The sequence below is a fragment of the Leptosomus discolor genome, chromosome 7, assembly GCF_034619465.1.
Source record: "Leptosomus discolor isolate bLepDis1 chromosome 7, bLepDis1.hap2, whole genome shotgun sequence".
In the NCBI taxonomy this organism is placed as follows: domain Eukaryota; kingdom Metazoa; phylum Chordata; class Aves; order Leptosomiformes; family Leptosomidae; genus Leptosomus; species Leptosomus discolor.
The window spans coordinates 17,817,886-17,833,234 of record NC_141397.1 but is presented as its reverse complement, the minus strand read 5'-3'; the positions used below and the strand labels follow the sequence as shown (position 1 = coordinate 17,833,234).

The 15,349-nt window shown below is 42.0% G+C and overlaps 1 protein-coding gene across 1 annotated transcript in view; it reads right to left on the bottom strand.

The window, feature by feature from the left end:
• CMC1 (C-X9-C motif containing 1) overlaps positions 1 to 13,619 on the bottom strand; it is a 43,180-nt gene extending 29,561 nt beyond the window's left edge. The window contains exons 1-2 of the mRNA XM_086468664.1: positions 13,556 to 13,619; positions 1,928 to 2,020 (exon numbers count right to left, since the gene is read on the bottom strand). Coding sequence (XP_086324790.1) covers positions 1,928 to 2,020; positions 13,556 to 13,580 — 118 coding nt within the window. The 5' untranslated portion in view covers positions 13,581 to 13,619. The remainder of the gene's footprint in view (positions 1 to 1,927; positions 2,021 to 13,555) is intronic.
• Positions 13,620 to 15,349: the final 1,730 nt, after the last annotated feature.

Sequence of the window (15,349 nt, the reverse complement as noted above, 5' to 3'; positions counted from 1 at the left end):
GGTTAACTTCACGAAAACAAGCCCTTCAGACAGGAGCATCTTTACCAGACTTGGTGATGAGCTGGGGAGGGACCACGAAAATCTCTTGCACTGCACAGAGCTTCGCTGGTTACCTGGTGGCAAAGCGCTCGAACGAGCTGTCAAACTTTGCACGTTTGTCTTTCACAAAAAGACAAGTGTTCCAAATCTGCTGACCTTTTCGGTGATGACAGGTGGCTGCGAGTAGTTTGGTACCTAGCACGTATTTCCAAAAAACAAACACACTTAATGTGTCCCTTCGAGGTGAAGGTGGCATTTTAACAAAGAGTGAGGAAGTAACTGCTTTTCAAAAGAAACCTGTGCCACGGAGAGAGCGTTTTGAAAACACATGTTTGGATATGTTCCCCTCGTTATGTGATTTCCTGGTTTGTTTTGTTTCTGTTGCTGAACACAATGTGAGTGTGTCACCCATCAAAACCTCTCCTCTGTACGCTTTAAAAGGCTAGAAACAGAATTTTCTAACCTGTTTTAAAGTCTCTCCAAGGAGTGTTTCAGTGGGTTTTGAACCTATTTGTTAAAAACGTAAACATGCAACACCTCCCGATTAGTTTGGAAGAACAACTGATTGACATCAAGGAAGATGGTCATTCATAGCCCAATTGCCACCAAAACCTTTGCAAAACTTGTGGATGGGATTGAAAAATGAATGTTATGATTCAGTAAATGCAAGCAATGATGCAGTTCTTCCACTGGGGTCTGCACACCTTTGTGAGGTGTCTTTTTCAGCTGTGACACCCATTAAACCCAAGTATTGAAACAAACTGAACTTGGAGCCAGATCTTTGAATTGCTGTATCGCAAAGTGTTAAACAAAGATTTAAAAAAAAGAAAAGTATATTGAACCATATAGCTCTCAATAAAATATTGTTATTGATAGTTATATTTTCAGAGCAAAAAGTTTTTTGTACCGTTGATAAATAACAAAAATTATTTTGAGGTACTGTTTATTTCATCTTTATCTCACCTTTTTTAATTTCTATTTTTCTGTTTTATAATGTACATAATTTACTAGTACAACAGTGGTACATGTATATAATTTACAAATAAATATATATATTCAGATTGCACACTCAGAAATTTTTTACTGGTGGGGTGTGCGATTAAAAAATTTTAGAAAGCACAGATCTAGATGACAAGACACTAAGTGCTGAAAGCCACTTGTACAGAATAGTTCTGTGGTCTAATTTTATTTCTTTTTTTCCCGTTCTTGCATCCTTCATACAGGAACATTCTCAGCTAACCTGTGTTTAAGTAGCTCTATCTTTCTGGTACTTCAAAAAGTTCCAGATTTCTTCCAGGAATATATGAACAGTTGGGTGTCAGAAGTAGTGGCAGTTCCCAACTTTAAAGAGTTATTGTCCAGTACTCTTCAAAAGAAAATGAAAATATGCAAAAGTGGACTGCATCATCCTATTTCAAGGTCTGTCTAATAACAGGTGTGCACTTATGTGCATGTATCATTAAAATACTGGGGCAGAGAAAAGATGCGGTTATGTGGGAATATTTAAATACATTGATCATAGTGAGGGAGGCTCCAACTGAAGGCTCAAATGAAGCAATTCCGTTTATGTAAGCATCAAGTATTACGTACAGGAACATAGTAAATCTTGTGTTGCTCTGTCATCACATAGTCTAGACGAAGATATGGGAAGTTTTATATATTAAATTCCACAACCCTCGAGAACAAGTAATTTTGGAAAACAGTCCACATCACCAAGCAGCGAAAGCCAATACAGCAGATCTATCACTTTACTACTGGTTTCACAGTGTACAGATAAGATGCAGATCATACATATTAATCCTATGACTACTTGACTTCAAAAACAAGGATTATATTCAGGGCACAAAAGTCAATACATCTGCTCTCCCAAGTAATATTTGACTCTTACCTTGCACTTTATCTGAACACAGCTCCTTGGCTCGCTCCCTCATTATTTGTGGGATCAGAACATCTTTTTCTACATGTCTGAGCTTAGAATTTTCTGCAAGAGTGACAAAAAAAACCAAAAAAAATTATCTATACATCAGAGAAAGTCAATTTACATAAATAACACAGCACTGTTTATGTAAGATACACCAGTATACTAAAACTGCCACAAACAAGCCGCATAAAGTACCATGGAAGGACCACACAGATCAAAAGGCAGGAAAGTCCAAGATTTAAAATTGCTCAGATACAAATAGGAGCATTATCCTGAATATTTCTATTCTGCTCAATGTGCACAATGAACCGAAAATTCTGGCAGCCCATTCTAATTTCTGCCTATCTAAATAGAAGGTCTGCATATAGACTGCATAAAGGTTGAAATTTGTATTGCTATATGGAAGACTTCAGTTCCTTGAAAAAAAACCCTAAGAAGCCTCTTCAATGGAGGATCTAGAATTTTTTTATTGAGAAATTCAACTTAACAAGAACAAGTGCTGCTGCCTGAAATCTGTGCAGTTGCAGCTTGCTTTCAGTTGTCTCAAATCAGAATTCAGTATTCTGAGTACAGCTAGTGATTTTGAATACTCAATCAACACAGACCACTTAGAAAATGCATTTCCAAATCCACTTTCTTCAAAACAGGATGAGGATTTATCAAGCACAACTTTTTACTTCTTAGCTTCTGAGTTAAAAAGCCTTTAAAGGATACTTGTTCAGAATACTGTACAGTCCAACGCAGTTACACTAAATACCTGGGTTTCCTCTTCAAGCACAGCACTAATTCACCCTTTCATGTCAATACTACGCTTCAGAATAGCATCAGCTCTGATAGTGACATTACGGAAACTGCCAGATACACTGTTATTTTGAGTGACAATCATTTAATTTAAAAGCTGTTTAGAAAAAAAATTAGAAAGAAATTAAGTGTGATACATTGAAATTAAAGAAAGAAGCAGAATTTCATTTACCTACCACTTTCAAACACTTGTCTATTTTTCAGAGCATCTGCAGTTACTTCTAGATCAAAAGGCAACAGAGACTAAAACTTCTCTAGTCATTTCTAACTCATCATATTTTAAAGTTTACTAATGCTATGAGGTTACATTATGAGGTTACACAGTAACAGTAATATCTGTGATATCACTAGGAAATCAGTTACAATAAGCAACATAGAGAATCTGAACAAAAGTCTTCTCTTTCTCCTCAAAAATTTCTTACTTGGAAATTCTACAGCAAAAGAAAGAAAACAAAGTGTCTTCTGTAAATACAACAAAAACGACAAACACAAACAGCTCAGAGCTTAGATTTGCTTCTATGCTCTGATTTTCATGACCGAGATAAAATAATTAGAATTAAATATCCTTCATTTTAACTTTCTGCAGAACATCAGTACAATTATTGTACCGACCACTCATTCTGTTACAGACAACACAAAGCTGTCACAGAACTTGACGCATGTTTTTTAAGAAGCAGGACAAGTCAGTTCAGCTGAGTGACATGGCAGGAAACAGCACCACCAAGCTACGTGCCTCAGCTCTGCTGTGAGCAACTTCAGCCAGAGCAAGCCGGCATTACTGCAGTCCTGCCTCTCCCCATCCCTGTAAGGCTCTTTCCCCTCTGCCCACACAAATTCTCCAATCCAGTTCACTATATAACAGCATAAAAGGACCAGGAAAGGGAACTGTGTGAGACTAAGAACAAGCAGAGGGAAGACTGTAAGTGTCTCGAGCACCACTGCCTCAAACTATAGCCTAAGCCTCTGGTTGGCTTTTTTTTCCCCTTATATTTTTTTTTTTAATTAGTTATACTGGTGTTTAGAGTAGGCAGAAACTAAGCTGATCTACGAGTGTGGATACAGGTAGGCAAGGTGGTTGCTAGCTGCCACCAAAAGAGAAGTTTTGACAGTCCCCCATTGCCCTCGCCCAACCCTATCACAGCAGCACTATTATGCACTTAATCACACAGTGAGCGTCCAGTTCAACAGAGAAAACTAACTCAAACACATGCAAAGAAGTGCTTCTCAGCTGGTTTACACTTTGGAGTTACCAGGTCTAATTGTCAGAGTTACAATAATTACTTCATTTAACTTCTGTACATCAGTGTCTACCCCAGCGTACACGGAAATGTAGCGGATAGCACAGAAGTCTTCAGGGCCTGGGAAGGGCAGCCAGGCATGCCCCGCTGGCCGAGGTGGCTGGAAACGGGCATAAGACTGAGAGCAAGAAGTAACTGTACTGGTGTTAACACCAGCTCAACCAGAACCAATGACAGAGCTGTGCTCCAGGCAAACTCCCTCTTTTTAGTCCCATGTTGTCAAACCTACAGAGGCTGAAAAATGCAGGAAGGAGAAGGCACATCAGGACACAGGGCAGTGTCCAGTATGAAGAATGAGAGCTACAACAGTAATTCAAAGGTAGTTGTTCAACAGTATAAAGGAAACAGGACTAAAGAGCACTTATAAGACCACATGTCAGAGCAGGGGAGGGCTGCCAGGACCTCTCTCCCTGAGGAGGAAGGAGCAGCAAGAGACATCTTGTGCCAGACTGACTGTGACCCCCATTCCCTGCCCCCTGCGCTGCTGGGGGGGAAGAGGGAGCAGAGCTGAGCCCGGGAAGACAGGAGGGGTGTGTGGGGGGGGTAGGTGTGTTGTTTTTTAAGACCTGGTTGTATTTCTCATTCTCCTTGATGGTGGTGGTTGTTCATTAAATTGATGTCATTATCCCCAAGTTGAGCCTGTCTCTTGCCCGTGACCATAACTGATGAGTGAGCCCTCCCTGTCCTTTGGGTCGACCCTGGAGTCTTTTGGTTGTATTTTCTCCTCCCCATCCCTCAGGGGACAGGGTAGTGGCCAGCAAGTGGCTGTGGGGTGCATTGTTCCCAGCTGGGTGGGCTCAAACCCACAACACCATCTCTCCAAATATCTCAAATGCAGATGCTCAGTTTGGACAGTACTGTATCTACTCATGAGTTTCAATTGTAATGTCTTAAGTATTTCAATATTCCTCCTCGATTCTAAACTATCTGCTGCATTACAATTACAGTGATTTTCCTTCAAGGATCTTACAACACTTTACTGAAGTTGCTATCTCTAGCATTTATACAAAATATTAAAGAAAAATGAGGCACAAATATTAACAATAGTGGATACCAGTTAGAAAAACATGTTTACATGCAGAGTAACTGCATTTCTGATACCAATGTATAAGCACTTGCAAGGAGATCATCAATCCACCCTAATCAGCTCTGCAGGAACTTTCAAAGAAACAACAGCTCAGAAGCAAGACTTCATCAAAAAACATGAGACAGACATGATATGAAACCATCGATTCCTTTTGCCTTTTTCCCCACTATATTACTGTTTTAGACTAAGTATGTTTTTCCCCTTTTGAAAGTTCACTATTCTGCACTAAGATAATTCTAATACTGGATTTGCTGCAGACTAGTGCCTACAGAAGAATCTGCATTACAACAGACCTACTACTGTTTATCTTCCAAACATCAATAAAATTATCCGTAGACAAGCAAGAAATGTTTTCCCACAGTTTGCCTTCTGAATTTGAAAGCTGATACCTTTGGTTCCCACTCACATCCTCCACACACTTTGCGTGGCCTTCTGGGTAGGCTGTTCAAGATGATCACGGCCTTTGGCTGCAAAGTGAACCAACAAGAACACGCTACCTCTCAGCTTCCAGAGGGCCAAATAAATGTTAGCAGCAGCTTTTCCTTCTCCCTCTGCCAGCCAAAACTTGGGCATGTTTGTTAGAGTAACTTAATACTCTGACATTCTAACTTTACCTTACATTCTGTTGAAATTTCCTAGTACCATCAAATATTACAAGAGACAGATGGATGAACACAAGCTAATTGAGTGAAGGTTACAAAAAGCAGACTAAATACAATTAACAGTAAAACCTAAGTATTTTGTAAAAATATACACAGAAGTTAAGCCAGAATTAAAACCAAATGCAAGCTTGCAGGTGTTACAGCATCTAAGTCACTAGCTCCTTGAAAATGTGAGTAAGGCTACAGCCAAGGAATCTGTGTGGTGAAACCACTGAACGTTTCCTAAAGCCAGAGATCAGCCAGTATAGAGGCTGTAAGCTTGCAGCTGACAGAAAAAAGGGACGGAAGAGAAAACTACGGAAAAGGGAATGCCTCTTGTAAAAGTTGTTTTCTGTATCACCTCAGCCCAGCGTAAAGAATTAAAGAAAGGAGAGACAGATTACTAAACTGGGAGATATCCCTACTCAGCAAAAGACTAAGAACACATTTAAGACCTTTTTTTTTTTTTTTTTTAAGAAATAAAATCTGCAGGTTTTGGCAAATCTCAATGCTTGAAACAGTTCTCTGGTTGCACACAGTATGTAGGGCACAAAACTACAATTGGAATAGTTTTCTGTGGTTGGTCAAAACCCTCAGCTGCAAAAGCTATTTATTGCCATGGCAGGCCAAGGACCACAGCCATTCGGTTTAACGGTTTTCATTACTTTTTAAAAAATGACCCCAAAAAATCAGGAAATAAATGTATCAATAGAAAGGAGAGCATCACAGCCACTGGAACAGCACACAACACACAGCAAATTCACTCCGTATCAAAGCTGGGAAACCAGATGACGAATACTGTCCTGACTTCCCAGCCTCTGACCACAGGATCCAGGAAGGCCTCGAGACAGAGAGGATCGCAGCGTAGACCCATGCTGTAGGCAGCAGACCTTTAAGAGGACAAGAGGAGAATGAAATACAAAGCTGCTGTACAGTCCTAATAACGAAAGGGACTGTAGTGGCTTGTCACATTAATTAGAAGACTGTCACAAAAAGGGGATACCAAGACAAAAGCTCTCCTAGAAGAGCATCCTGAGAAAAATCGTATCATCTCCCCTCTTCATTCAACACAGCGTGTAACTGACTCACCCTTTTGTCACTATGTCCTGCTGGTAGTTTACAGCTCTGCTTTCACCTCTCTCATGAGTTCAGGCAGCAGGGACACAGATTACTCAGAAAAGTTGAGAAAAAGTTGAAAACTTGTCTGCCTGGATAGTCACAGAAGCCTCATACCTTCTGTGTGCAAGAGGAAGCAAGTCGAGTGATTCCAGTGACAGCTTCCAAAACATGCATTTCTGATTATATAACCTGTAATTTGGATTTTCTTGGTTTGGTTTATCTATGCACATTTTAGAAAAATAGCTCAAAGTAGTACTTTAAATGTTATAGCTATTTCAGTAAGAATCACAGTATATATGAACAGAAAAAGTTTTATTAAGTTTTTGATATTTTCATTAGCAATTGTTATACCTCATGTTTTTCTTTATGTCCCTGTAATATCAAATTTTTGACATCAGTTATGTTACTCACTAGCAAAAATGCTATAGAAAGTTCAACCAAGGTTCAAGAATCCAAGTCAAAAAATATAATACACTTCAAAATAAAAACATTTTAAAGCAATCACTTTCATTTTTGAGGGACCTTGGTTCAGAAATGGTGCCATGAAAGCTACCGGTTTTTTTAAACACACCTTACTATTTTTTTTCCTACCAGCTGCCATCAAAAATAAGCAGTTGTCAGTGAACAGATTTCCAAGATGCCTTTCTTTTTTAGGCTAAGAAATAGACCTTGAAAAAGTATTAATGAAAACTTCAGCAGCAGAAGTAATAGCGTTATTACAGTGAAAGGGAAGAAATACATGTAGAATTCTCATTCTTTAACTTGCATCACATTTAAAGAAAATCTCCACTCTAAAGAAGTGTAACACAGTTCTTTTCCTGGGAGGGAAGGTCTTGCCTTCACCTGTGATGAGACTACTAAACTTGAGTTTACCAGCCATTCTCTCATTTTTTTCCATATGCCAAACTATAGTACAAACAACACTTAAGTATAAACTTAAGATGGGCTGGAGAACAAATAACAAGTTTATAGCTAAATTATGCAAGCGCGTTAATTTTAGGGATTCAGTTATTTTTTACATCACTTAGTAAACATAGTTTCTATGCTGTAAATACCCTATTTCATCCCAAAGTTTTGTTTTAAAATACTGGCCTATGAGGTCATTATAAAACTACACTGAAAAAGCACACTTTTATTAGAAGTAGCAGCACGATGTTAATTGCATGCTTACTGGCAAACATTCCTTTCATCAATCAGACTGTTGGCTCTAGAGATTAAATTTTTTCAAAAAACATTTCAGATTTATTTTAGTGTACTTGTAACAGTGTTTTGAATAGGCAAAGACAATTACAGCTTACTACTCCTCCAGAAAAAGAATGCATTCAACTCAAGTTTCATCTCCTTTACTCTGCCTAGCTTATACACTTTGTATTAAATAGAAGTTACCAATCTTACGTTATGCGAGATCATTTGCACGTATGCGCATCATAAAAACAGTTATCAAAAAAGCCTGTATCATTGAATATATTACCCATTACTTAAAACCTCTACTCAAAAAACACTAAGTTACACATTGGAACAAATTAATTTAGAGACAGACCCATTCACGTCATGGGAAGAAAAAAATATATGTTTCTAAAATCTAAGGTTTTCTCCTACATATATCAATGTAATCAATATTTTCAGCGCACAACCCTGTAGTCTGTGAGGGGGCTCCTGTGCCCTTACTGCCAAGATGTTCATGGGGTCAAAGGGACAAATAGTTTCAGCATACTGCTTTGTAACCTCGGTCCCACAAAAAACATCCAGGATTCAGTTAAAGGTAATGGATTTTATCAGTTAAAAACATCCAGTGTGAACTCACCGATGATGGACCAGGACCAAACACTTTTATGCATAAGTGCAATGCTACCGAGTTTGGTAATTTTATTTGCACGTAGGTGTTTGCATATGAACTAGAGTCTTAAGAACTTTAGTCTCTACTAAGGTTTTAAAGTATAGAAGGAACAACATGAAGTGACAGAAGTGTTATAACCCAAGTGAAACAACATACAGGATACCCTGAAACCCTGATTTAAAAGCAAAAGAGGCTGATTAGTGCAGCTTCTCTACGCAGCAACCATTTTTTTCTTCTTTAATGTATAGGAATAAATTTCTTTGTATTCAAAAAGTTACAGATTTTGAGATCTTTCTGTCTATTACTGACATCATTTTAAATTAAGATGGAGTACAGGGATGACAACACCAGGGAAAATTTCCAAAGCTTTAACTTCTCACCATTCTAGCATCACCTCAAAGTCAATTTTCACCTTTTTCACTGGCTGAATTTGTTATCTTACATTTTGCTCTGGGGCTCATGTTCTTGCAATATGGCAGTACTGGATTACAAGAATACTGACAAGCCTGTTCGCTAAAAATGAACAATGGCTGTATTACAGCAAGTCCGTAATATCTAGAAAGAAAAGGAAAAGCAGACCCAACAAAGCACACTTATTTGTTAATTACACGCTGATTGCAAATGGTCATACATCTAGTGAGTAATAAGTAAAGCCAAGCCTGAAGTTGCTTGCAAAGATTTTTGACACAAGGAATTTTTACACTCTTGATCATACAGCAAAGCCAGTTACAGGGCCCAAAAAATAACTGCACATCAGGGCACATTACATTCTGCTGAAAATAATGCAGGTTCATTAACACCTAGACTGAAGTACTGTTCAAGTATGACAGACCTGTCAGTTAGGAAAACTTAGGATGTGAGCTACCTGTAAGTGGAATGACCCCACCCCACCTCAAACCCCTCCTGACAACTGCAGATGAGGATTCCAGCAAAATGCACAAAACACAAAGTCAGTAACAACTCAGGCCGTGGACTGGTCAAGGACTAAAATAGCACAGACAGCCTTAATTCCGCTTTTGAATGCTTCACTTGGCAACTGATGTAAAATCCTCAACACAACTTTCTGTCACTTAAAGACATCATGCAGCCATATTTCAGCAACCAAATACACATTCGGGGTTTTGTCTGGGACAGCAAAAATATAGTTATAGCACAGACATGATTGGATTCCTATACATGGGGTTCCAAGAGAAGCCCAAACTTCTGCGCACCTCTCGCCTGAAACCAGTCCCAAGTGCACCATCCTCATCTCTTCCACATCCTTTCTAACTAACCATGGATGTCATCCAAGAATTCACTGCTTACTTCTACCTGGAGTAAGAAACAGACAAAGGTCCTGCAAAAATTACAAATTATCTGAAGTATATAAATGAAACAGACCACGCATAATGGAGCTAAGCAGTGACCTCAAGAACTGCGCAACAATTTGCATCAGAAACAAGAGACGAGTAACAGGTAAAACCTACACAGAAAGATCAAAGAACCAGCATCTGGATGAAGAACGGATGCAGAAAAATGTAACAACCCATGAAACCCCCCAATTATTACAAGAGGAGATGCTAACCATCTAAGATTTCCCACCATGCCAAATAATTCTCATTGGTGGCTCCAGCACTACATACTCCTCTTTACTAATTTTCAAAGTTGTGTGATAAGGCATAAAGGAAAATAACGTAAATCACAAATAAAAGTTTCATTTTAAAAAAAAATCTGCCCAAACTCCTTGAGAGCTTGAATATTTAGCTCTCTAATCACTCCCTTCAAGATAAAATTTACACGTTTCGTTCCAAATAACAAACACCACCACAAATTAAGACCAAGGCTTTTGAATAACAGGACCAAATACCATTCTTCCTGCAATTTTTTTTTACCTGGAAGTAAGGATTAAGATACAAGAAAAAACAATGCCTACCTTTGATTTCTGTACCAATGTATTTAATGAACAATCAGTACATATACCACAAATTAATGAAGATCTTAGAAACTAATATCACAGATATGACCAGACCATACCAGTGTTTTCAAAAGTTGCGGAGCATGAGGTGTTCTGACACGAAGAGAAGGCTGAAAGCCTTTTGGTTACATTAACACAAGGATTGCAGACGTTATTCTGGATTTTAAACTCTAAAAAATCCTTTCAAAACATTCAGTATTATAAAACTCACTGGAGCATCCCAGTACATCTTTTATCTTTTAGTTCTTTTCCCAAAACAGTTCTTTAAAATGTGCTGCCAAGCAAGTGCAGGAAATCACAATTACCTTTTCCCTTCATGTTCCCAACACAGGTCAAAGACACTAGGAATATCAAAAAGGTAATTCTTATCCAACTTCCTTCTTGACAGTGGCAACTTCTGTTCTTAATCACAAATATTACCTAAAATAAGTTTTAATTAAAGCTGAAACTGTTCTTCCTTTTACTTACATATTTTTGTCCTTTAAATTCAACACTGCTTCATCTCCCATTATTTTTGCCTCTCTGTCTTTTGAAGCTGTAATTTCTTCCCTTTCAGTATATTTTTCTAGCTCTGTCTTACCGCCCATGCCACTTTGAAACAAGTCACAACCATTCTGCAATCTCAATTCTCTCCCTCCACTTACATACTGCTGCTGTATTTAACAACCTAGATTTCCACATGACAGTAAGAAACAGACATTTCTAGGAGGAAAATTATGAAACCAGTGTTCAACCCCTCTGTTTTTAAGACCCTCAAAATGTTCAGGATAGGTAACAAAATCTGTGTTGTGTTTATAAGCTACCACCAACAACCTTACTTTTCTCTTTACCCATTTGTGAATCTTTGACAGCACCATCTGAAAATTACAGCTATAACCAAATTTCATTAAAAAGAAAATGAGTTTTCCATTAATCCACGAAAACTACTGAAAACAGCACCCTACAGAGTGCTGCATACAAAAAACAGCTTCAGTGCTGGGCTGCAGCACATTCATTCTGAAGAAGGATAAAGCAAAACAGTGCAAGATAAATTTTTGACAATAGATTTATCTACCAATTTATTCACTGGGTGCAATCACTTAATGACACAGCCACAGTTCCTTCCAAACTGTGGCTGTCAAAAAAACTCCTCCCATACAAATAATGACATAATTCACAAGTTCCACATTCTGAGCTTCAGAGGACACCTTGATATTCACTCCCTACCACATGGCAAAACCCATGAGAATATCTGCGTGTTTTGTGACCATAAAACGAAGCATCAGTCACAAGTAGCAATTTACTAAACTGTAATCCTCCCTCTTTTTTCTCGTACGTGAGCCAAGCAGCAGTCACCAATGACGACATTAAAAACTACCACATCAGGGTATCTGAGTTAACACCTTACCGATAGGATCAGGGCAGCTCACACCTCTTGCAGCTATCATTCCAGCTTCTCTACAACATCACTTAGACATCTCCGCTTTTAGTTCACGTTCTGAGGTTTTCAACAGCCAGGGACTGATGCAAGGGGGGAGGTAAGCAAGAGATACTGGATAACAAGGCAGCAGATTTAGAGGTGTCAGTAAGCAATGTCACTGCTCAGCAGATGAATCTCAGTATTGGTGTCACATAGCACGTAGCTCAAAAAAGTACATCCTCAATAGTTCTACCACAGCTAACACACAACCACAAGATGGATTAGGAGGGACATACAATGTCATTATAGACATAAACAGGGAAGCAGAACGCTGATTAACTTCAGTGTTTGGAGCCATCCTTTTTGCTATAAGCCGAACACACGATAGCTTGACTTAAGCTAGTGTAGTAAACAAACTTTTTCCAAAGGACAACTGGGAAGCTAAATTACACTGTAGATGAACAACACCCACTTGAAATGCAGCGGTAAGTTTTATAACATTTTCTTAATTTAGTAACAGATCTATGCTTAGATGACACAATTAACAAAACCAGAACTTGATTAGTCTACAAATGCCTCGTTTGCAGGACAGCCAGGCCCAGGGCAGGTTTCCATCAGAAACAGAACTTGGCCTTGGCTGGCATCCTTCAGGCCACACGGACAGAGGTGCACAGCCACGACCGGTGCAGCTCACCACCGACGACGGGTGTCTCAACACCTCGCGTTAGCTGAAGCACACCAATGCTTCACTAGGCTCCTTCTGTCAGGGGGCTGGCCTTTTAACACCAACTTACTCAGCCGAAGGCACCTGCCTCAAGAAGAGGGTGGGTGAGCGAACATTACGTGGGTGGAAGGACACCGGCTTAAATTCACTCCTGGGGATACGTGGCTGTAACTGTTCGGACAGGATCTTGGCGATAGGAAGCTGAGGACTGCGTAACCTTGATGTTTTGCCTTCACGGCTGTTACACAGCCGGGGAGGCTACAGCAGGCCGGGTGGCAAGGCCCCGCGGTCACCTCCACTGTGTCGCCGCTGCCGCGAGGCCGGGCGCCGCGCCCCGGAGGGCCGCGCCCCGCGTCTTGCCGTCGGAGGTCACGGCCGCTGTGGAGCGAGGGCGGGCGGGAGGGCGCGGCGGGGAAAACTCTGCCCAGAGGGCGCCGGGAGCTGCCGGCGGGGCAACCCCCGCCCGCCGAGGGCGCACCGAGCCCCTCAGGGTGGCCCTTCCCAGCACCCGGCAGCGGTGCAGCCCAGCCCGCTCTCCTCGCCGGCGTGTGCGAAGCGGCGGGCAGAGAAAAGCGACGGGGACTTCCCGCGGGAAGCCGTGGCGAGGCGGGCGGCGGCGGCGGCGGAGGGGGGGTGTGGGGGGTGGGGAAAAGGGCGCGCTCCGCCGCTGCCGCCACCGCCCCCCTCCCCCTCGCTGCACGTGCGAACCGCCCCGCGCGCGGCGGCCGCCCCTACCTGCGGCGCCAGGGGGAGGCTCCATCTGCGGCTCCACGCTACGGCGGCAGCTGCGCACGCTGCGTGACTGGCCCCTGCCCCCTGCTGCGCAGGCGCGGCGCAGCCGAGCCCCACCCCCTCCTCCCTGCAGCGGGCAGAGACAAGCCGTGGGCGTGCGCAAGGCGGAGGGCGGGGGCAGGCGGGGGGGGCGGGGGCCGGGGCCGGGGCCGGGGCCGGGGGCCGCGGGCCGCGCTGAAGGGGAGCGAAGCGCATGCGCCAGCGTGCTGCGAGGAGGGGGGATGCAGGCGTAAGGCGCATACGCGGTGCGGGGAGGGGGGGACACGCCGTGAGGGAGGCGGAGGCCGCCGCCCTGGTTTGCTGTGCTGGGGCTCAGGGAGCGCGGGCGGGCCCCGTCTCTGGGAGTCACTGAGGGGACCCCGCAGGTGCGGGTACAGAGAACAGCAGCTTCCCCGGGAGCCGCCGGCAAGCTGCTGCGTGGGTGCAGGTCCTGCCAGGACTGCAGGCCGGGGCATCACGGCTTCTGGCCAAGGGAGCCCTTGGGGTTGTCTGAGGGTTCCACAGCAGGGGCTTGAAGCGGATGATGAGAATTAGAAGGGTGGCCGTCTTTACCAATGGGTTGGTTCGTGCTGTTTAAAAAGGGCTTCCCAGTGTATGGACAAGAGACCCCCTCCTTTTCCTCTGTCTCTGGGACCATGTTCCTGTGATAGGTCTTCAGGTGATGGAGGGATTGGGAAATTTAGTGTCCCACTAGGTACTCAGGCAAAATACTGCTACAGAAGCTGCTGTTGGCATGATGGCCGGTCTAGCAAAATGTGGCAGTTGGGTTTCTCCACACCTGTTAACAGCTTACATTTTTTACCTCTGTTTGTCCGGTTCAGCATCCAGGGTTTCAAATATCTCCATTGGATATTGTGTCCACATCCCATCATTTTTTTTGAGCGTTGTATACATAAGAGAAGGACCTTGCTATATAAAACGTGCACAATAAATGCTAGCAATTAAAAGGTCAAACAGATGCTTTTAATATGCTATAGAGGAATGAATATGGGTTGCTAGCTACCTGGTTACTAAAAAGGTGCAGGTTTTAAGGCAAGATTTGAAGAACAGTGTGGTTGCTCATGAAAAACTTCAATACAAATTAGGAGGTCTACAGAAAGAATACAAAATGCTTTTTTTGGTAGTCACTGTAAGTTTGATACTTAAAAATTACCAATTTATCTGTGTGTCCTTTGGGACTGCCTGCACAAGTGAGCGTTGAGACATATGTGAAGTAGACTTTAATGGCAAAGCAGTAATGCTGGTGGGTCTTTTATTTATGAGTCTGTAGAATATTTAACTGACCAGTGTTTGTTTAGATATTAGTGGCATGAGGCAAGGCTGACTGCTTCGAGTGGACATGGACTAAAAAAAACTGTGAGAAATTACCATACATTTAAAGACCTGAGAACATCATTCCCCAGAAATTAAGAGAAATTAAAACCAAGGAGATGTAGCTGAAACTCAGGACTTTTTAACAAATACAAGCCAGAATTTTCAATGAGCCTACCCTCTTTTCATGTTTTCAGCGTTTTAGACTGACAGGTTGTCGTGGGTTTGAGCCCACCCAGCCAGCAACAAAGCCCCATGCAGCTGCTTGCTCACCGCTACCCTGTCCCTTGAGGGATGGGGAGGAGAAAATACAACCAAAAGGCTCCAGGGTCGACCCAAAGGACAGGGAGGGCTCACTCATCAGTTATGGTCACGGGCAAGAGACAGACTCAACTTGGGGATAATGACATCAATTTCATGAACAAC